This window comes from Periplaneta americana, chromosome 4 (assembly GCF_040183065.1).
Source record: "Periplaneta americana isolate PAMFEO1 chromosome 4, P.americana_PAMFEO1_priV1, whole genome shotgun sequence".
In the NCBI taxonomy this organism is placed as follows: domain Eukaryota; kingdom Metazoa; phylum Arthropoda; class Insecta; order Blattodea; family Blattidae; genus Periplaneta; species Periplaneta americana.
Window position 1 is genome coordinate 129,313,203 of NC_091120.1, and position 24,433 is coordinate 129,337,635.

The 24,433-nt window shown below is 38.8% G+C and overlaps 1 protein-coding gene across 13 annotated transcripts in view; it reads left to right on the forward strand.

Annotated features, from left to right (window-relative positions):
- LOC138698194 (A-kinase anchor protein 9-like) overlaps positions 1 to 24,433 on the forward strand; it is a 630,353-nt gene that overhangs the window by 436,152 nt on the left and 169,768 nt on the right. For 12 of the 13 annotated variants that reach the window (XM_069823957.1, XM_069823962.1, XM_069823964.1 and 9 more), the window contains one exon: positions 19,278 to 19,379. The exons of the other annotated variant lie outside the window; for it this stretch is intronic. In XM_069823957.1, the coding sequence (XP_069680058.1) occupies positions 19,278 to 19,379 (102 nt within the window). The remainder of the gene's footprint in view (positions 1 to 19,277; positions 19,380 to 24,433) is intronic. 13 annotated transcript variants of the gene reach the window in all.

A 24,433-nucleotide genomic window follows, 5' to 3' on the forward strand; every position in this document is an offset into this window, starting at 1 on the left:
AGTTAACAATAATTTTTTTAAATAAATTTTATTCTGGAACAGGATGCATTTCAAACCCATCCTATGCGCATGCACTGCATGCATGTCAGTTGTCTACCTTATTCGACTGTTCACACAATATCCTGAAAAATTAGTAGCATGTGTCAGTAATTTAACTACCTTTATTTTGTCTGATATTACGTGGGTTGTAATAAATAGAATCCCTAATAAATATGTTGTTGTTGTATTCTAATGCCAGGCGTTTGACAATAAAATCATTCGACCTCTTGCACTCCAATATTATCATGGTCAGCCACTGAAGCACAGATTTTGAGATGTTCCAAATCCATTTCTTGGTTTGAGTTGCACAATGGACAGTTAGGGGACTGATATATTCCAATTCTATGCAGGTGCTTGGCCAAACAGTCATGGGCTGTTGCCAATCTAAATGCAGCTACAGACGATTTGCATGACAAATCGGGAATTACCTGTGAATTATGATGCAGAGTGTTCCATTTTTTCCCTTGAGATTGTGTTATCAAATTTTGTTTGTTGAAGTCTAAGTATATAGATTTAATAAATCTTTTCACGAGTAATACGTAGATTTAGTAACAGGTCTGTTAGCAGTGCTGCCCTTCTTTGCCAAAGCATCAGCATTCTCGTTTCCCAGTATTCCACAATGGGATGGTATCCATTGGAATACAATTCTTTTATTGAGTGTTATTAGTTGAGAAAGCATTTTAATTATTTCGGTTGTTTGAGATGAAGATGTGTGTCTAGAGACTATTGATAGAATAGCTGCTTTGAAGTCTGACAATATAACTGCATTCTTAAATTTATTGATGTGACATAGAAGATTCCTGAGACTTTCATATATTGCAATGATTTCTCCATCAAAACTTGTTGTTCCATATCCAAGAGATCTATAACGTGAGAAGAGACAGCATGTAACACCTGCACCAGCATCTTGTTCCCTGAAGGTCTGTCAGTATATAAATGAAGCCAGTTTTGTGAAGGGTTCCTAATATTAATTGTCTCTAAAGACAATTGTTTAATTATTTCAGTGTTTACTTCTGATTTCAGTATTTCTCTTCTTAAATTTAGATGATGTTGTTGTTATCTAATGCTGGGCTTTGGCAACGAAGCCATTAGCGTTCTTGCTCTCCAATATTTCTCTGTGGTGGATCCATCAGGTAGAACTTCACAGGTTTGTAGATGATCTTCAGTCATTTCTTCTTCTTTGTTGCATAGAGGGCAATTTTGATTTGTGTAAATTCCTATTTTATTCAAGTGTTTGGCCAAATAATCATGTTCTGTGAGCAGTCTGAATTTTGCTACTGCAGATTTACGTGGGATTTCTGGAATAATTTCTGTTTTTTTTTTTTTTTTTTTTAATTAAAATGCTCCATTTTTTTATCTTTGGCTTTGGTACATAGTGCTTGGTTTTGCTTGATTTTATATTTATTTTTAATTAATCTTTTGATGGATGTAAAAGGTAGACTTGTATTTGTATTCTGAATTAAATTGGGTCCTTTTTTGGCAAGAAAGTCAGCAGTTTCATTTCCAGCAATTCCGCAATGTGCAGGTATCCATTGCAATTGAATTCTTTTCTGTAGTTTTTGAAGTTGTTGGATCATTTTGTGACATTCTTTAATTTGGATTGACATCATTTTATATGAATTTATTGCATATAATGCTGCTTTAGAATAAGAGAGAATGACAGCATTTTGAAATTTATCTATTCTGTATAGTAGGTGTTGGAGTGAGATATGAATAGCCATTATTTCCGCATCAAAATTTGTTGTATGATATCCTGCTGGTTGATAAAATGAGAATAACGCACATGTAATTCCTGATCCTGAGTTGTTATCGATAGTAGACCCATCTGTGTAGATATGTAACCATTCTTCTGGTGGGTATCTATTGTTCACAGCTTCTAATGCTAGCGCTTTTAGTACAGGTTTGGAAGTTTCAAATTTTGTAACTGGTTCTTCTAAATCTAGTTGAATATTAATTGGTTCGAATGTTAGAGGGTTTTCTCTGCTTAAAATGTTTTCTTTAAATTTAGGGAGATTCAATTCTGTTTTTATTTCCGTGACTTTGGACAGGAAACTTGTTTGTGTTTTCAACGTGGTTGGTTGTAACAGTCTTTTTTTCCCATTTTGTTGTTGTTAACCGCAGCATTTTTTCATGATGTGTTAGTGCCTGCTCCTTTAGAGTGAGATATATTGGAGGGTTCTGGGTTAGGGCTTGCATTGCCATGATTGGGGTTGATTTTGCTGCACCAGTTATTAGTCGCAGGGCCTGATTTTGGCATACTTCTAGTCGATTCAGGTTGAAATTATTTGCTGTAATTAATACCTCCGCATTGTAGAGAAGTATTGGCTTGATGAATGTTTTGTATGTGATGTTCAAAGTCTGCCGATTACTACCCCACTTTGCTCCAGCTAATATCTTTAAAATTGGAAGTCTTTTTGTTGCTTTGTTTACTACTGCTTCAATATGATTTCTCCAAGATAATTTTGAATCAAAAATTGTCCCTAAATATTTCGTTTCATATGTTTGTCTCAGCTTTGTTTTCTTGAACTGTAAATTTAGTTTTGGGATTTTTTTTCTTCAAGCTAAATATTTGAAACGTTGTTTTATCAGTATTTATGGCCATCAAATTGTTGTCAGTCCACTTTTCTAATAGGATCAGAGCCTTTTCCATTGAAGTTTTGGATTTGACTATTTGTGGGGAAGATGTCCACATGACCATGTTGTCTGCAAAAAGAGCTGTCTTTATTTCTGCGCTTGAAACAGCCGGGGGGGGGGGGGGGGGAGGGAGATCGTTGATGTAGATATTAAACAAGGTTGTACTCAGTACTGCACCTTGTGGGAGGCCCATGTTTATTTGTCGGAATTTGGAAGTACTGTCAATTTTGTAGCACAGAAACACTGGGAAAGGAAGTGAGTGATCCAGTTTAGCATGTTGTTTTGAATGCCTAGTTTTGTGAGTTTTTCAAGTAGTATATGCCTCCATACTGAATCGTATGCTTTTTCAAAATCAATGAAAACTGATAGCGTATCTTGATTTTTGTTGAAAGATTCTTTGACATCTTGGGAGAGCTGAATTGTATTTTCTTTTGTAGATAGGTGTTGTCTGAATCCTGTTTGTGCTGCTGTTAGTATGTTATTACTTTCTAAGAACCAATTTAACCTCGCTGAAATCATACGTTCTGCTGTTTTTGCAATGACACTTGTTAAAAAAATTGGTCTGTAATTATTTATATCATCACCTGTCTTGCCTTTTTTTAGAATAGGGATAATTATTGCTTTTTTCCACTCTGTAGGTACAGTAGAGGTCCATGATAGGTTAAATAATTTCAGTAGTGCATTTCTTCCCTTTTGTCCAAGATGTTTCAGAAATTCAGCATGTATTTTATCAGGTCCAGGAGATTTTTTATCTTTTAACTCATGGATTGCAGAATCTAGTTCTCTTATGGTGAATTCTTTGCGGAATATATTGTTTGTTCTTGACACTTCTTAAATGTTTTGAGATCTTTTCTAATCTGCCTTTGCTTCTTTTTAGCTTCAGGAGAAAGTTTATGTGAGCGTTTTCCCATTAAATTTGAGTGGTTCTTTGCTTGTTTCTCTCTGAAATGTGATTTTATTTACATATCTGTATACTTTTTTTGCATCTTTTCTATAATCAGCTTTTTCAATAAATTCATTGAATGCGTTTTTCTTGGCTACATAGATTTCTTTTTTTAACTTTGCTGCCTTTCTTCACCATTCTTGTGTATCTATTGGGTTGTTGGACAATTCTGCTTTTTTCCTTGCTATGTCCCTTTCTTTTTTTAACTTTGATAGATCTGCATTCCAAACGGGTTTATAGTTTTTAATTTTTCCTCTTGGAATCCAATTTTTTGCTGCTTCGAGAATTATGTTTGAGATTGTATTGTTGAGTTTATCTGTAGATACTTCGCATTGAATGGAGTATAATTTTCGTTCGGTCTCTTCTGTAAATTTTGCCCAATTAGCTTTTCTAAAATTCCAAGAGTATTTTGGTTTTGGTTTGCTATTATTTTGTTTGTCCTGATGTATTATGGATGCAATAACTGCTCTATGATCTGATCCTAGGTCTTCAATGATTTCACGTGTAGTCTTATCTTGCAAATCTGATGATACTAACAGGAGGTCTGGGTTTGTACACTGACCATTATAATGTAAGTACAGTAGCATGCAAATTAATCTGAACAACGTAATTACTTATGCAAAAACACTCAAACGGGATAAAAAAAGGATCTAAGACATACCTCAGTAATCTATGTGGCCTCCCTTGTTCCTAATAACAGCTCTGAGACGATTTGGCATGGATTCCACTAATTTCCCACAAATATTCTTCATTTCTTTATCGCGAAACCATACACCAATGAGGGCAGAAATCATCTTCTCCTTTGTAGAACAATCCATTTTTTGCATTCTTCTTTTGCAAATTGACCACAAGTTCTCAATGGGGTTGATGTCGGGTGAGTTGCCTGGCCAGGGGAATACCTGAATATTCTTCTTGTTGAAGAATTCTGTAGTTTTTCCAGACATATGGCATGGTGCCAGGTCTTGTTGGAACACACCTCTGCCATCCGGAAATGATTTTTGCAGCTGGGGTACGATTCTGGTTTCCAATAAGTGAATATATTTGTCAGAATTCATCATTCCCTTGATAGGTATTAATGCTCCAGGCCCTTCATGTGTAAAACAACCCCAAAACATTACTTTAGGGGGGTATTTGGGTGCTTGTTGGAGATGAGCTGCTGTTACTTTTTCGGATCCTTTCCGTACGTAAGAAACATGGTGGCCGTGGACCTCGAAATGAGACTCATCGGAAAAAAGTACATTCTTCCAGTCATTCACTGTCCAGTGTTGATGTAATTTTGCCCACATTAGGCGTTTTTTGCACATAACAGGGGTTAGCAGTTGCTTCTTAATAGGCTTACGAGCCCTTCGTCCAGCTTCCAAAAGCCTACGCCACACTGTTGTGACGTGAATATTTGCCCCAGTGGTAGCCATTAACTCGCGGGTTAAGTTGACAGCAGTTAGTCTAGGATTTAATTTACTTTTCCTGACAATTAAACGATCATCTGCAGGTGAAGTCTTCCTTTTCCGGCCACAGTTTCCTTTTTTCTGGGGTGTGATGGATCCAGTCTCCCTGTATCGTTTTATGATCGAATTAACAGTAGCCAAACCGATGTGACATTCTGCAGCAATTTGCCTCTGTGTTATAGAAGAATGCTCTGCTAATGTTATAATTTTAGACCGTTTTCGTGGAGTTATATCCATTTGTGAAGACGACAGAATGTACACAGGATTGCAGTATTAAGTCTTCAACACAACTGAAATGCTTATAAGTACAAAACAACAGGCAAAATGTCACATATTATAAAAAAAAATAATGACAGACCTTCAACATGGAATTACACGTACTACAGATGTCAATTAAAGTGATATGAGCAGCTGTGAGGCCAACAATGACAGAAAATGTAAAAATCTGTCATTTTCGGATTAATTTGCACGCTACTATATGTAGGACAATCGTTGTTCCTGTAAATAAGTTCTAAAGTGTTTGAATTTAATAGATCTTCAATAGTTTTGTCACTAGCATTATAGTCTTTGTATCCCCATTTAGGTGAATGACCACTAAAATCACCAATGAAAATCGTTTTTCGGTGTATATTTATTATGTCCAGACAAGGGTTGTTATTAGATGGATTGTATATTCCATATATGGAGTAATGTGAATTTCCTTTCCAGATTTCAATTTGGATAATTTCTACTTTGTCTTCTTGTTGCAGTTCCTTTATAACTTCAAATTTTGATAAAATGTTTATTCTAACATCTGCAAGAATTCCACTAGCTACTTGACGTGATTTGGGGAGAATATATATATTGAATCCAGAAATTTGAAAGTATTTCAGTTGATCTCTTGATACATTTGCTTCTTGTATAATAAATACATGTCCACACCTGTGGAGTAACGGTCAGCGCATCTGGCCGCAAAACCAGGTGGCCCAGGTTCGATTCCCGGTCGGGGCAAGTTACCTGATTGAGGTTTTTTCCGGGGTTTTCCCTCAACCCAATTTGAGCAAATGCTGGGTAATTTTCGGTGCTGGACCCCGGACTCATTTCACCGGCATTATCACCTTCATCTCATTCAGACGCTAACCATAGATGTTGATAAAGCATCGTAAAATAACCAACTAAAAAAAAATAAATACATCTGTCCCTTTTTCCTCTATGATTGTTTGTAGTTCGGCTTTTTTGCTCTGTGTAAGTCCTCCTGCATTCCATTGGAGAATTTTAAGGATGTTCTGTAAATGACGTCCTGCAGATGTCCCCACCCGGAGATCCGAAAGGGGGACTATTTTGCCTCTGGAAAACTTATCTGAAGGATTTGCCATTAGGTTAATTACCATAAGTGTAACCGTTTTTTAAGTGGGCACCAATTTTTTGTTTGTAATGATGGTTATAACACCCACTCACAAACCCCCAGTATGACTGGAAGGCCACACCTGTTGTTGGTTAATGGGTCCATCGGACCTGGCCGGGAGGAGTTGTAGAGTCCACCAACCTTTCTCACAAGCACCACTTGTGGAACATTTATACGCCGTGGCAGGCCAGCGTAAGAGATGAATTAGCATTTCCTCTATTTCTGATGGTGTGGTTATACCTCCATTACTCGGTCCCCAGAGCCTCATTTGTAAAAGCAGGTTGCACCGTGAGTAAGTTGAGGTTGAGTTTTGGATAGAAGAGGTTATGAAATGCACTTCATTATCCCTTGCATCCTTATTAAATTTAGATTATATTCTATATTTAATAGAGTTAAAGGATTTGATTTAATTTGTAAGTTTTCTTTTAAATTCGGGATGTTGATTTTCTGTTTTAATTCTTGAATCATGGATATGAAACTTTTTTTGAGTTTTTAATTTGCAGAGAGGGCTGTATGAATGCCAATTGTTTCCTGGTAATCTGATAAGTATTTCATATTGAATCAGTGTTTTTTCTTCTATTTTCATTTTGATGCTGTTAATCTCATAGAATCTGTTGGGGTTGTTTTGATTCCACCAGTAATGAGCCTGAGAGCTTGGTTTTGAACATGTTCTATTTCGTTTATGAAAGGTGAAGTAATTAAAATTTCTCTGCAATATGTCAGCACTATGAACTTCTTCATTCTGTGCTCCTTTCATCATCACCATCATTGTCGTCACCCAGGCATTCGTCTTCACTCCTACTTCTCCATACACAATCTTTATCTGTTTTGTCCAGCTGATTGGAGATGCTAAACTTTTCGAAGTTCTTTTCAACAAGAGGGAGCAAGGAATAGGCGTGCCCATGCATTATGAATCCATTGAAAATATAAGATACACAAACTATACACTTATCACACTTTAATTTGATTCTGACACATGTATTGCTAATCCAAACACCATTTAACAGTGTTAACAATTAAAAGAACCCTCTCTGGAGGGAATATAATGCCATGTACTACTACCTAAGGAATTGCATGGGAGGAAAATCAGATAATGTTGCCAAATTCATTTCTAATAAGCCTTGCACTGTATATTTTACTTTTATATTTCGGAAAAAGAAGTGCACGGGGTATTCGAGGAAATATGATATATAACAAATAAACCTTCAAGACTATCAGCTTAAAAATATACCGAGACTATATTGTATTTTTGCAGTAAAATTTTTAATAATTGGTAGTACTGAAAATTGAAAATTCACTAAATTGAGAGGTTATATTTATTTTAGGCTATTTCTTAGAATTTATTGATTCCAAATAACAGGAAATTTTTCTGTATCTTGTCTTCAAATCATACTTCAAAATTTCGTTTATGCCAATATATAGTTTATAATAGGAGAGGTAGTATTACGTTATAAGTTCTAGTTATGTATTTTATTGTGTAAATTTTATGACTGAAGCTATTTAAACAGTTTTGCATTAAAATTACATCCTGTTTTATTTATATCTCCATTAAACAGCGTTGTAGTACAAAATACTACCATTTTAAATCCTGATGTCTGGTAATTCTATTTCCATGGTGTGTGTGTCTGTATAAAGAATAATTCTGTAAAGGAAAACAAAATATTTATGTAACATTATGCTGAGGGATAATTCCTCTATTTTATATAAAAAAAAAAAAAAGGTTGTTTCTAGATAAAGCTGCTCTAAAATCGAACTTGTTAAAATAACTAGAATTAGAGGTAAGCAATTTAAGTTTAAATTGGTTATGGAAGAAATAGGGACTCTAAATACCAAGATTGTTGGGAAAACTATAAAAGATAGAGACTACGAAATCTCAAGACTGGATCTCTTTCGTAATATACGAACTTGGATTCATTGAGGTATTTTAGAGAAATTATAACTTTCTGAGAACTGGAAGAGTATATCAGATGAAACATAAGACAAATGAGAGTGGGACTAGCCTGGTGAACATTAGGTATGTGAAGACTGAAAAATAGAAGAGGTAATGTGGGTAGAGATATTTGTTCCATGTATAAGTGTTTTGTTAAAAATGAACTCCTAACATGAACAGCAACAAATGACCTGAGAATTTGCAGAACAGAAAATAGATTTGGGTGGCATTGAATAATTGGGATTTCCCAGTCTCTGATCAGGGTCAAAAACCCTGATAGAACTGATATTTAACCCTTGCGTTGAATTTCGGTGAAGTTCGGAGGATCTAATCAATCAAATCCACTCTCTTCACCTCCACACTGGGACCCCCTGATATCTTTTAAGATGTGAAAGAGAGAGTGGTGTGCGGAAAGTAACGGGAAGCTACCACATTTACCTTTCCCAAGAAAAATTGCAAACATGACATAATGAGTCTTTCCATGGTAAAAGATTTTTCTACTTGGAGGATTTATTGAAGAAATGTTTTCAGAACATGATAGAAGTGATAGTAGGAGGAAGAAGAATAAAGTGCATAAGATTTGCTGATGATATGCATTGCTATCATAAGAGGAGATGATATTAAGAGATATGCTACTGGAGCTAAATGACAGTGAGCAGTATGGAAGGAAGATAAATGCCAACAAGACAAAGACTACGGTCTATGGTCATAGGAAGAAAAGTAAAGAAGGTAAACTTGCGAATTCTAAATGAGGCAGTAGAGCAGTGGACAGCTTCAGATACTTGGGCAGTACTATAAGCAGTAATATGAGCTGCTGCCAGGAAGTCAAAAGGAGAATAGGAGTGGCAAAGTAAGCTTTTGGTAGGAAAAGGAGCATCTTCTGCGGACCCCTGGAAGAAGAACTAAGGAAGAGACTAGTGAAGTGACTTGTGTGGAGTGTAGCTTTGTATGGGACAGTAACATGGACATTACGACGAAGTGAAGAAACGTGACTAGAAACATTTGAAATGTGGATATGGAGAAGGATGGAGGTGTGAAATAGACAGACAGAATAAGAAACGAAGCTGTGTTGGGAAGAGTGGGTGAAAAAAGAATGATGCTGAAACTGATCAGGAAGAGGAAAAGGAATTGGTTGAGTCACTGGTTGAGAAGAAACTGCCTTCTGAAGTATGCACTGGAAGAAATGGTGAACGGGAGAAGAGTTCACAGCAGAAGAAGATATCAGATAATAGATGACAATGGTAGATCATATGCGAAGATTAAGAGGAAGGGAGAAAATAGGAAAGACTGAAGAATACCATGTGGACATATGGACTCAGCAGCTAATGGATTTCCGTTTGCTTAGGGGGGATTATTTAGTGCAATGAGAAGTTCTGTTTCATTCAAACTGTAATTATACGAGGGTTGTTTGAAAAGTTCATACCTGATGCAGAAATTATACTAGGGTTATTCTGAAACAATATTTATTTCTCAACACAATCCCCCCCTGAGATTCACACACTTGGTCCACCAGTGCTGGAATGCTGCTGTACCCTCCCTGTACACAGACTCCTTGAAATCTGCAAAAAAGCCTTTTGCTGCTGCGATAATCTCTTCATATGACGAAAATTCCTTCCTAGCCAAGTGAGTTTCGACCTTTGGGAATATAAAGAAGTGTGAGGGTGCCTCTGCAACAATTCGAACCATAATTCGTGTAGTTTAGAAACCATGATTGCAGACGAGTTAGCAGGTGTATTGTGATGAAATAACACCTTCTTCTTGGCCATACCTGGCCTCTTCTCGCGAATTTTCCCTTTCTGTTGCTACAGGAGATTTGAGTAATAATCTCTGGTTAATGTTCTCCCCTTTGCTAGATAGTCAATCTTGATTATCCCCTTAAAAATTCAGAACACGGACACCATGACTTTCCTAGGCAATTGAACAGCATTTACTTTCTTTGGATGTAGAGAATCAATGTGCTTCCATGTTTCGACTGCTGTTTTGTGTCTGGTATGTAGTAGTGGATATAAGTTTCGTCAGTGGTCACAAACTGCCTCAAAAAATCGGGCATATATTTCTCGAATCAAGCCAGAAAATCCCTCGAAATTTGACATTGGACATGCTTTTGTTCTTGTGTTAACAAATGTGAAATCCACCTTGCGGAGACCTTGGGCATGCCCAAGACATTGACTAAGATGTGGCTCACCTGTTCAGTTGAGATACATATAACCTCGCTATATCTCTTTTTTTGAAAGATGGGATAAGCAGCTGTGCTTGGAACTGCAGTGCTGCGTAGCCAATTTGGGTGACCACGCAATCAACTGATGCGAGCTACCAATTGATGTTAGATGGCTGGCATTAAAACATTCATTGACAATTGACGCGAAGGTATAAAACAATACAAAAATCGACAGAGAATGAAATATGAAGCATATTAATATCTGACACTGTGTGCACAACAAATGACGCCAAGAGTGCTATTGAATACTATAACATTGACAACTCAGCCGTTGTTACCATAGCAACAGGTCTTCTATGTTATGTGATATTAAATTGTTTTCCTGATTACCGCGCTAATGTATGTGTCATCTTTAGAAAAAACAGGTATAATTTCCCGCACTTTCAGTCGATGGTCATTCAACACCATATCATGGATTTTTTCTATGATTTCTTTACTTTTGCTGTTACTGGACGTTCACTGCAGTGATCATCTTCCACACTGTCTCGACCATGTTTAAAATAGTGCCACCCATTTTTTCAGTCGGAAATGCTGGAGCGGATTCCCCCAATGTAGCATCCATGTCTGCTTTAATCTCTGTTGGATTCATGAATGTGACGTAAATGAGGAGGGGCATAGTTCTTAAAAGATGTTTAAGAACTCCTAGGCTAGTATCTTGTGTGAGAGGACAGAGAAAATAAATTTATTACATATGAAGTCGTAAAAACTGTAATGAAAAAAAATATTTGTCAGTTAAAAAGCTGTACAGATGAGCTTTGAAAATTATTGTTACGTGTCAAATAAACTTTTTAGGTGTTGTGACTTTCAATTTTGCCTGTTTAAGGTGGTGGCACCGATTATATGGATGATTGGTTGATACTCAATGCTTAGGTTGTCGTACGCCGGACTCCTGGTCGTTTCGCTCTCCGACGTGTTGTCGAGGTGGGGAGGGGAAACGGGAGTGACGTGACAAGATGGCTGTGGTTTGTGGGTGGGGTGATACGAAACTGTGGTGAAGTTTAAAGGAAAGACTGTTTTTAAAGTAACATTGTTTATTACAGAAATAACAGTGAAAGTGTAACTATGGTTCCCTCCTAGTTCTGTGGTAGGAGTAACGGGGGAGTCGTGATAGAAATGGATAGTTTAGAAATTCGTCCTGAGGCTTCGATGCGGGGAGAGTTATGATGGGTGATAGTAAAGTGCGACTTGAGTGAGAGGAAGGTAGGGGTAACGGGAGTGCTTGGGGAAAATCGGCTTGCTCTCAAGTGTGTTGTGGGGGGGGGGGCAGGATAACGAGAGAGATGGAATGAGGTAGAAGGTTAGTTCTCTAGTTCGAAGGATCAACACAGCGTGCTGTGCGACTTACCGACTTCGAGAACAAGCTCCTGGCATCGGAGGATCAACACAGCGTACTGTGCGACTTACCGACTTCAGGAACGGGGAAGGGTGACCTCTATCATCGACGGATCAACAGAGCGCACTCGCGACTTACCGACTCTAGAGGGGAGGCTGAGGAGATGGTTGTGTTTATTCGAACAAGCCGGGATAAGAGCTGGGAGTCGAAGTCAGGATGGTGAGAGATAAGGGTGATCAGGGGAGAGAAGTGTGCGGGTTGGAGGTGGTGATGAGGCTTGTAGCGAGACTAGAATAAAATAAGTTTAGAATACGTAAGAAGTGAGGAAGATTAGGCTGGTGTAGGAAAGAATACAGGAGACAGGGGCGCAACTTGGCTTCCTGTTCCCGGAGTGGTGGCCGTGTGTAGGCACGTCCAAACAAAAGACAACCATAGCGTAGGCCTGGTTGGAAGACTGCTGCTAGTGACGGAGGACGCGTTACGACCTCTTTGCCATCTAGACAACCAGTGACTGAAGTCGCGGAGATGCGTTATATTTATACCCCTCGGAACAATGGTGGTTGAGGACGTCACAGTGCCTGGGGGTATTTCTATTGCCAACGTGACTCGTCGCCGCGCGATCTTTGCTTTCTCCCTCACAAGAGGGAAAAAAGCGAGCCAACCTGCTTTCTGAGAGAGAGAAAGCAGCGACTCTAGTTTGCGCGGGTAGGTTTGAACCGTTTAAAGTAGGACGCACGGGCATCGAGAATTGATATACACAACAATCGCCCCTCCTGTTTTTGCCCGTGCGGTACTACTAGTAAGTTATCTAATATAACCCTTACAACAAGACAAATACAATGAACAGAAGTGGAGCATCACAAAACAAAAGAATACACTGAGCATGAGAAAATACACAATGAATGAATACAATAACTTGAAAGGCTAATGCTGCCTAGTCCGAGTGTTCATGTTTCTTAATCTATGGAGGTCTCTGCCCCCATTTGTGCTTATCATATTTGGTCTGTATATTTGGATCATGGTTTGTGTACACTGATCGTGTGTCAGCGATCTTGTTTCGTTTGCCTTGCGGCACCACTTCACTCGCATCAATAGCACGTTCGGTTTGATCACACATCGCGAGCGCGCACACGGCGATCTGATCAGGTTGGCCACTGAGTTTTCTTCTTTGTGGAGGCAACACCAGCAATGGTGCTGCAGCGTCGCTCCTAGCAGCCTCCGGCGTCGTCTGGGATGGTGTTGGTGTGTCCGCAGGTCGGTCTGGATTAGGCGGGGAAGGTTTCGCCTCCTTGCAGGTGGTCACAGCGCGCCAACATCCTGGACCGCTGAGCTCGTTGGTCGTCCCTGTGGTCTCGGGAGACCGGATGTACCGAGGGATGTCGGTGTTGCTTGTGACCTCGGAATATGGGCCATCTGATGTCGGGTTGCCGCCTCGGAGTTGATCCGGCATCCCTTCTGTAGCAGTAGAAGCAGTAACTTTGTGCCTGGTGTCAGCGACGTCTTGGGCAACTGTCTAGGACCCGCCAGGGTCTCCCTTTTCAAGTGGGTCCTCCACCTGTGGTACCTCCTCAGAGCAACAGATCCCCTCAGCTGCAGTGGAGGCGTGGCTGTCGCTCGTGACTCCTATCTCCAACATGTGGAGCTCTAGTGGCCTAGACGCTAAAGGAACCTCCTTGCGTCCGCTCTGTGAGGGAGGGTCACTGGCATGGCCGGAGAGATGCTGGTACCGTTCCTCCTTAGCGGGATCTCTGGCTAGAGGCTTGACAGGTAGCTGTGGCTGTTGCCTTTCGCCAGGAGCGGCGTCGCTTTGTGGTTCTGGCATGGTACCCTCTCCAGTTCTGGGATTGTTGATCAACGGTACTACTGCACCGTTTCCCAATCTCAGCTGTCCTTGTCGATAGTCTAGTTGCGCTGATATATCTCGCAACCATGTATTCCCTAAAATCGCATCAGCACGCAGCTCTGGTGCGACGAGGAAGTTGATGGGCTTCGTTGTGCCCGCAAGTGTGACGGGTATCTCGGCTTCGCCCTGGGTTGCCATTGTCTGCTCGCATTGGGCAAGATGAATGACATCCTGTCGGGCTCATATGGTGCTGCCAATTGGAACTTTCGCAGCATTGATGATGTTCCTGGAGGCGGCACTGTCGACGACCGCTGTGGCTGCGAGGGGTCCCATTCGGATGTCAATCCTCGGGACCGTTTCCTCTTCATCGGGAGCTAGGGCCATCTGCGCGACGGGGCTGGAGATCGGGATGTGGCGAGCAGGATCGGTGCGTCTCTGCTGTCGGACCGGACAGTCCCAATTGTAGTGGTACCCCGGGCAGTAGTGGCACCGTGGAGCGTTTGATGATGAAGTGGAATGATGCTTGGCAGCGGTGTGCTTGATGTCGCCCTCCATAGGAACAGCACGATGTATCAGTTCCATTGTAGTTGTCGGAACCGGATGTCTGAGAAACAGCCGAAGTTGTGGCCGCAGAAGCTCGATGATCACTGGAATGATCGTGTTGGGATCGGCATTAGGAAAAAGTCGCCGATAAAGGAAAATTTTTCCCGTGATGAACTGATCAGCAGCCTCGTTTTCTCGTTGGTGCTTCCCATAGAGAGAAGCTTGGAGAGTAGCCCATACAGCCGGGCTGTCGAAGCGGTGAGTCAGTCCTTGTTGCAGTTCGTCCCAGGAGAAAGGAATGTCACTGAAGAGCAGTAGCCAGTCCCTGGCTGGTCCCTTCAGCTGCTGTTGAACGAGACGTGACCACTGGGAGGGGTCTATGTGCGCCTCGGTAAGTAGGTCGCGGCATCTGGAGATGAAGCCGGCCGGATCCTCGTGCTCCAATCCATGGAACCTCGGCGCATGAGTCTACGCAGCATCTCGAGTTCCATCTTGTCTTCGTCCTTCTTCTTGCGACACCCGTCGCAAATGTACGGGTCGCTTTCTCGGAGCTGGGGCTCGTCCTCGAGCCCGAGGCACACTGCGTGGTAGAAGATGGAGCAGGTGCCGCAGTCCACGTAGTATTGCCCGCGTCTGGGGCAACCCCGTTGGCAGCACTGGTCTCTGGTGCGTGTAAACATGGTTGGGCGCCACCGAGAAAATTACTCCTCTCGGAAGAGTGCAGAGCTATGGGGTGTATGTGGATTCGTCTCAGTACCAACTGAGAAAATGGCCCCACGTTGGGAGCCAATTGTCGTACGCCGGACTCCTGGTCGTTTCGCTCTCCGACGTGTTGTCGAGGTGGGGAGGGGAAACGGGAGTGACGTGACAAGATGGCTGTGGTTTGTGGGTGGGGTGATACGAAACTGTGGTGAAGTTTAAAGGAAAGACTGTTTTTAAAGTAACATTGTTTATTACAGAAATAACAGTGAAAGTGTAACTATGGTTCCCTCCTAGTTCTGTGGTAGGGGTAACGGGGGAGTCGTGATAGAAATGGATAGTTTAGAAATTCGTCCTGAGGCTTCGATGCGGGGAGAGTTATGATGGGTGATAGTAAAGTGCGACTTGAGTGAGAGGAAGGTAGGGGTAACGGGAGTGCCTGGGGAAAATCGGCTTGCTCTCAAGTGTGTTGTGGGGGGGGCAGGATAACGAGAGAGATGGAATGAGGTAGAAGGTTAGTTCTCTAGTTCGAAGGATCAACACAGCGTGCTGTGCGACTTACCGACTTCGAGAACAAGCTCCTGGCATCGGAGGATCAACACAGCGTACTGTGCGACTTACCGACTTCAGGAACGGGGAAGGGTGACCTCTATCATCGACGGATCAACAGAGCGCACTCGCGACTTACCGACTCTAGAGGGGGGGCTGAGGAGATGGTTGTGTTTATTCGAACAAGCCAGGATAAGAGCTGGGAGTCGAAGTCAGGATGGTGAGAGATAAGGGTGATCAGGGGAGAGAAGTGTGCGGGTTGGAGGTGGTGATGAGGCTTGTAGCGAGACTAGAATAAAATAAGTTTAGAATACGTAAGAAGTGAGGAAGATTAGGCTGGTGTAGGAAAGAATACAGGAGACAGGGGCGCAACTTGGCTTCCTGTTCCCGGAGTGGTGGCCGTGTGTAGGCACGTCCGAACAAAAGACAACCATAGCGTAGGCCTGGTTGGAAGACTGCTGCTAGTGACGGAGGACGCGTTACGACCTCTTTGCCATCTAGACAACCAGTGACTGAAGTCGCGGAGATGCGTTATATTTATACCCCTCGGAACAATGGTGGTTGAGGACGCCATTGACGTCACAGTGCCTGGGGGTATTTCTTTTGCCAACGTGACTCGTCGCCGCGCGATCTTTGCTTTCTCCCTTACAAGAGGGAAAAAAGTGATCCAACCTGCTTTCTGAGAGAGAGAAAGCAGCGACTCTAGTTTGCGCGGGTAGGTTTGAACCGTTTAAAGTAGGACACACGGGCATCGAGAATTGATATACACAAAAGGTATTTGGCAATGAAGCCATTCACCACCTTATAACTTAATAGCATTGTATTATACTCATATTAGGAAGAGCTTTGCTTTGTAGTGAGTGATTTCCATCCACTAGTAGATATTTATTGTATGAAACACAGTTTAGTGATTTGAAAATTCAGTTAGGGATGTAAATTTTGTTTCTACTGTTCTCGAATACAACGCTATGAACGAAACTTATATTGCAGTGGAGTACATAGCACACTACTGCTTTTCATCTCTCCAATAAAATCCTTAAGTGAGAAATCATAATTTTGAATATATGAGAAGACATGTAAGCAAGATGCTAGAAAATATGGAATATATACTTTTATTATGAAACAAAATTACCTATCGTAAGAAGCAGTTGGTCTGGTCAACTATCTGGTTTACAGAAAGCTGTAGTTTGATGCAAAATATACAAATAAGTATGAATGCCATAGTAAAGTGAATGCTACCGATTTTGGCAGATGGATTTTGTTAATCTGAACTTCAGAGCACGGTCACAAGGTCAATTGGTATCTCTGTCACAGGCTACACTGGCAGTTCTTAAGAGTAAATATAGAGACCCGAATATCTTAGGACACTGCTGGACAATCACCTCCAAAAACTTTGCTCATATTGTTAACTATAGAACTAAAGTAGGTGTTATGTTGTTCTACGTCAGATCGATTTCGTTAATCTTGACTTCAGAGCAAGTTACTCATCATATCAAGGTCAGCTGATATCTGTTACAGGCTGCAGTTGCTGTTCATGAGAGTAAATGTCGTTGTTGTTGTATTCTAATGCCAGTCATTTGACCTCTTCCACTCCAATATTTTTGAAAGATATTGTCATGGTCAGCCACTGAAGCATTTCTTGATTTGAGTTGCACAATGAGTAGTTAGGGGATTGATATATTCCAATTCTATGCAGGTGCTTGGCCAAACAGTCATGGTCTGTTGCCAATCTAAATGCAGCTGCAGACGATTTGCATGGTAAGTCGGGAATTAACTGTGGATTTTGATGCAGAGAGTTCCATTTTTTCCTTGAGGTTGTGTTATCAAATTTTGTTTGTTGAAGTCTAAATATGTAGATTTAATAAATCTTTTCACAGAGTAATACGTAGATTTAGTAACAAGTCTGTAAGCAGCAGTGCTGCCCTTCTTTGCTAAAGCATCCGCATTCTCGTTTCCCAGGATTCCACAATGGGATGGTAGCCATTGGAATACAATTTTTTTTATTGAATGTTATTAATTGAGAGAGCATTTTAGTTATTTCTGCTGTTTGAGATGAAAGTGTGTGTCTAATGACTATTGATAGAATAGCTGCTTTGAAGTCTGACAATATAACTGCATTTTAAAATTTATTGATGTGGCATAGAAGATTCCTGAGACTTTCACTTATTGCAATGATTTCTCCATCAAAACTTGTTCCATATCCAAGAGATCTATAAAGTGAGAAGAGACAGTACTTAACACCTGCACCTGCACCTGCACCTGCACCGACACCTTGTTCCCTGGAGATCAAGGATCCGTCAGTGTATAAATGAAGCCAGTTTTATGGAGGTTACCTAATATTGTCTCTAAAGACAATTGTTTCATTATTTCAGTGTTTACTTCTGATTTCAGTAGTTCTTCTGTTAAATTTAGATTATACTCTATATTTTAATAGAGTTAAAGGGTTTGGTTTAATTTGTAAGTTTTCTTTTAAATTCGGGATGTTTACTTTCTGTTTTAATTCTTGAACCATGGGTATGAAACGTTTTTGAGTTTTTAGTTTACAGAGAGAATTGTATCAATGCCAGTTGTTTCCTGGTATAAAATATATTTCATGTATGTAATTTCAGCACAAATAAGGAATACTTTTATGAACAAATTCGACTTGTGGTTTAGTAGAATTTGCTATACATAGTGGAAAAGTCAAAACTCACCAGTGATGCTGTAAATATATATTTCCGTACCAGGGATGCTGAAAAGGTATATTTCCGTGCCAGGGATGCTGAAAAGATATATTTCCGCAAAAATCTGGTAATATATTTCCTAAAACTTCGTTTTTCCTCACTGTGTAACCTTCAGTGGAAAGATGGTGCAGTTAACGATGATGGAAAAATGTTTGACTGAGAAATTATATATATACAGATCTACTCCTAGTTTTCTTTGCGAATTTTCTAGCTTTTAAAATACACCATTGTACAGTACAGCAGAGCAGCTAGTGGCGGAGAATAGGAGAGCAGCTCATTGTCAAAGGATTACTATTCCTTGTAAACAGACATGTGCTATGTATGAATTAAATAATTGAAGCAGGTTCTCATATTTATCTATTTCCGTTATTCCTTTTAAAACATGAGGTTTCTTTGCTTGGTGAGTCGAGTGGTGATCTTATTTCATTGTGTCTCAGTTATTTAACACTCTTGAAATTGGATGTGTCAAAGACTCCTATTGGTTCTGCAACTCATTCTTGTACTTACTGAATGTTTGTTATGAATCTTTGGTAACACAATTTGACACAGTTCATACGTATTTTTCGCCTCTTGCTTCATGAAGTCATAAACATTAGCAATAATGTCTTCTTTCTGACTGTGCAATATTTTTCATTTTAATTAATATAAGAGGCATACTGTAAAGTTATTGTGAATGAAAGTTACTTACTGCATGCTACTGAATCGACTCTGACTGTATTGTGGGTATTGTGGTGTGGTTCATTTGTAAGATTTATAATAATGTTAGAATAGAGGTTGCAAAAAATATAAACTACTACAGAGAGCATTATTGAAACTCATTCATACAGGACAACAGTGGCTCGTTGACTGGGCACTGCTATCAAGGTCATATGTAAAAACCAGTGGCTCCAACTGTACTTAATTTTATGGATGTGAAATACTCTTTTTGTGGAATGACCAGTAAATTACATTTATTCTTATTAAATGTGTAATATTAAATTTTGTATATTTTCAGAGAAATAATCTTCAAGACCATACTTCTGGTGCCAGAGATGAGTTGCGACACTACAGACAAGATGAAAGTGCCAGGATTTTCAGTACCGATAAAGATAATGTGGTATGCACATCATTTTACATTGTAACTTAATTAAGGTTCTTAAAATGTTGATTACTGTTATATTAAGTTTGGAAATAGAAATCATAAAATACCAACGTCCAAATATTAAATAAATGATGTCATGCAAATGACATTCCTTTTCATTGCATGGAAAGGTATGTTAAATATTTGTCCATTGTAAAATTGTTTCAGGTTTTTTTTTTTTTTTTTCGCAAACAACATTTACATTGTAATATTTTCTCTCTATGCTCTGACCCTTCCCCCGAGGTGAATGGTAAGAAAGGTAAATGGCTTGATTTTAGCCTTTCCAAAAATATTGAGTGCTAAAACTTGTATTGTACCTGAATTCTATTGTATTTATTTACATTCCATTGTATTCATACATTGGTTCACAGCTAGAATGGAACATATCAAAAAAATCTTAATAGTACTGTAAAGTCTTAATTATAGTCACAGTCTAGTTGAAATATATACAGAAGAGCTTTACAATATAATCTATTAATACAACACAAAGGTTTAGTATCAATACTTTATACAAGACAGAAATATTCATGAAATGTTGTTGAATGTCATACGTTCACCTACAAATAGAAGGCGTGAGAAATTAGGTACTTCTTTAATTTGGCCCTAAATTATCTTATGTTTTGAGTTTGATTTTTTATATCTATAGGGAAGCTACTAAAAATTTGTACTGCCATATAACGCACTTCAGGATACAGTACTTTTAGAGGGTGGATCACTGCTACGTTAGCTGGTTGGAAAACGCATGTAGCATTTGGAAAATATATTAAAAACACCTCTGCAGCCATTCAACTGATATCACTCCCAGTGTACCAACCATCAGAAACTGAAGCTGAAATTCTCTCAGGATTCTCTTATAGGAGTAGATAATCATTGACAACATAACAGACCAGATGCTGAGAATGTATTTTATTATTATTAAGAACACTTTCCCTAAACAGGGTTTGCCTAGAAGAAAAATGTACCGTTTACAAAAACAAAATAGTACATATTACATGGATAATTTGTTATGGATATAAAACCAATTCAAGAAAGAGAAAAATAAATTACATTTGAATGTCTTATCTGTGGTGATTTCTTAACAATGCATTCGAACCTTTCAATGCAACTAAACAAACTTTGGTAATTGTAGACGATAGCAAATGAAAAGCCTAGCAAAAATCAGCAAACTGTTTCGGGATGGATTCTCTTGCTCCGACCATCAAGCCTATTACTTCTCTCTGTTGTAGTTGATATTTCGCTTGATAATATGGAATTGTTGGCTCGTAGATTAATTATTTTTCTTTATGGATATCTTGAGGTTGGCTCTTGCAATTGTAGGGTCAATTATAAAACCTCTCCGATGGTCCTGAAAAGTGATCATATCTATCCTACGAGTGCTGTCAGTGGATGATAGACCATGAATCTCTTCGAAAACAGTAAACCCAGTATTATGCAGTGCTTGAGCAATGACGCTTCCTACTCTGTGGTGTCTGGTATTGCGCAAAGCCTCACCATGCTGGCAAGAACCGAGGACATGTGGGAGAGTTTCTATTTCGCTGCCGCAGTGACAGCAGTGGTTGTCCATGGTCCTTCCCAGTATAGTACGAATTGCTGTTACGTTATCAGCCATCTTCAAAGCATCACACCGTTCGCTGCATGTTAGACCTTTATGTATTTTTTTCCTACTACCATGCTCTATATCATACATATTTTTTATTTATTTATTTATTTTTTTATTTTTTTATTTTTTTATTTTTTTTTTTTTTTGCTTTTCTGGTCTAGAACCCTTCCTGTTGCTGGATATAAATGAAAATTTGTCTCATCACCATTATAAACCCTGCTTGTCTCATACATGCCTCATGCTTCCATCAAATTTTTGCTGATTACAAATTTGTTTACTTCATTTGTTCTTTTGCTTTTGCTTCAGTCAAGTCTCATTTTACAAACCTGTGGATCAGCAATTGGCTCTCTTCTGACAAAGGAAAAATTTTACAATCTGTGCAAAAGAAACCAAATGACCTGGAAATGTACAAAAACATGCCCAGACATGTTCAAACATTTTTAACAAGAGCCAGAACAGGTCACATTGTCACACAATTGTACCTACACCGATTTCACATTTCTGATAATCCTACTTGTCTGTGGTGTAATAATCATCATGAAGATCTGGAACACATTCTTCTGTACTGTCCATCCATAAACCACAAAAGAAGTAAATTAAAATCATCAGTACTGGTTGCAGAAGACACAGCCCTGCAGTATATATTGATTACACCCCAACTCTGGCTACTAGCAACAGACATCTGTAATGAACACCAATAAAAATAGCCCTCATTTCTCGTGAAAAACAACAACTGAATAGACAACAGTGGATTACAGTAGACTTTATGTTGTCAGCAAACAGCTGGATACATTAAGAAGATTCATTGATTTGTTCTTTCAGCAACTTCTGGTTGGCATTTCAAGTAAGCTAAAAAGATTAAGTTTTGAACATATTTTCTTTAATGTTCAAAATAAATTAGCAGCTGTTAATGGTACAGACCCAGAAACAAAATTCAGGTTGCCCAAATTTTGTTTCTGAGTCTGGGTCTGCTATATATGAAATACATCTCATATTTTCACTCCTTAAGAAATGCAGTGAGAAGCCATAAGTTTTATGGCCCAGATTCCAGCAGTCCGCCATTAGAAAACAAAAACACAACAACACTTTCACCCATCCATCTCCTTGCCGATTATTTTTAGAATGGATTCGAATGAGGATTATTAATCAGAAACTCTTCAACACTAGTCTTAAGGTCATTTTTTTTTTCTCGGGAATCCTTTCCTTGGCAATTCAAGCAACCATCTGGTATTCAGAACTAGTGGTAACAGACAGGAGCATTTTATTTACATAAGTTATAATGTTAATATGATTAATATAAACAGGAGACTAACATTCTATAAGATATTTGTCATTAAATTGGGCTGAATTTATTTAAAAATGCATTTGCTTACCTGATAAGAGTTGTCTCCTCATTTCTAGTCAGTACTCTTGATGGACTCATTGTATCTTTATGGCTTGGATTTTTAATGTGAAACAGAAGATTAGTCTTAGGAACACTAAATTGTTTTGCTTGTAGCATGCACAAAAATACCGTTGACTTGAAGTTCTTTGATGGCATTGAAAATGGCTTCCACTTCATAAGATACCCAGGTATATTTAGGCATTTTATTGAATTTTTCAATACCTACAAAAATAATTGAGTTGTTGGCCACTATATATAACAGTGATTGGCCAGCTGGCCGATCACTAAAATTGGAGACTTCTGGTGGGTTGCAAGAATGCATTTATTCCTTCGTTAGCCATTAATGGACAAATAAGTTCGAAAGACGCGTTGCAAGAAACATCTTTAGTGTTATTGGTCTGTTAAAGGATTCACTAACTTAGAGATCTGATTTCCCTCCTATAATAATATTTATTCCTCCATTAGACAGCCATCTTACGTACATTTTGTGTATTGTCGAATAGTTTATATATTTTGATTCATTATAATGTTATTTATATGAGATTCATGCATGCGATATTTTGTATAATAGGCCTACATATACAATATTAAAATAATATTGCATATCGATGGCTAAAAAGTGATACCTCGTTTCTGTACATTTGCAGGTAAATAAAAAAAAAAAAATTGTTTTAGAAATTATTTTCTCAAAATAGACAAGCTCCTTATATATTGTTATGTTTCTGCTTTGCAAGATCTTCTATTAGAGAACAAAATATTAGTACACTGTTCAATTTTGTGAACACAATAATAATGTAGTTAATGTAAATAATAATAATAATAATAATAATAATAATAATAATAATAATAATAATAATGTAGTTAAACTGAATTACCATTTTTGTAGATAGAGGTATCTCTTCTTAGTTATCGATATACGGTAATTCGATTAATTTTTTATTTACTTCTTCATTTATTCATTAATTTTTCGAATAGTGAAGTTATTATTTCTTTATTACAGACTCTAGTGCACCGTCTGACGACGAGGTTATGTGCTCTGTAGTCTGTCTTTTTATTTTCTATAAAATGTATGCACTTGTGCGCTATTTCTAATAACAAATAGGCATATTTATCTTTCTTACTGAAACTTCTATTCCTGATTTCTTTCTGGTTCGTATTTGTCTATATTTATTGCAAATTTTGACAACAATAAAAGCAATGTTTCATGGCAGTCTAGCAGCTGATGTTCACTTTTTATTTATTCATGTCCTATTGCGTCACTTGTGAAATCCAAAGATGCTTGGTTAATTTTTATTTTAGTAGGTTATTTTACGACGCTGTATCAACATCTTAGGTTATTTAGCGTCTGAATGAGATGAAGGTGATAATGCCAGTGAAATGTGTCCGGGGTCCAGCACCAAAAATTACCCAGCATTTGCTCATATTGGGTTGAGGGAAAACCCCGGAAAAAACCTCAACCAGGTAACTTGCCCCGACCGGGAATCGAACCCGGGCCACCTGGTTTTGCAGCCAGACGCGCTGACCGTTACTCCACAGGTGTGGACTGCTTGGTTAATGATCCAATAACTAGTGGCCCATTAAATTCCTCTTCTGCAACCCGACAGTCCACTAACTTTAAAGGCCCACTAATTAATGGAGGAATACATTATTTATAGGTCTGTTTTCTTGCAACCCAGCCTTAGCATGATATAGTGGTTGGTCACTCATCTTTCTTGCTCTTGGTCATTTGCTGTAAGTGGGCAGTGAGATATCTATTATCTCGAGGGTTTATTGTACATGTTCATGTTTCTGACAAAGCACTTAAAACAATAATTTTAAATGTCAAAATTAGTAGTTGATATAAACCTTTGCTTAAGAAAATGTTAAGAATTACTAGAAAAACTAAGAAAATTCAGGCATCAAACAATTAAATCTGTTTTAACTCTTAATGAAAGAAAATCAAACTAACATTAAAAAATGAAAGTCAACTGTTTGCTGTAGAGAAATGAAAAGTATGGATTCATCATAAAATAAATTGGTTAATCAGAATGTGAATTATGGTGGTCA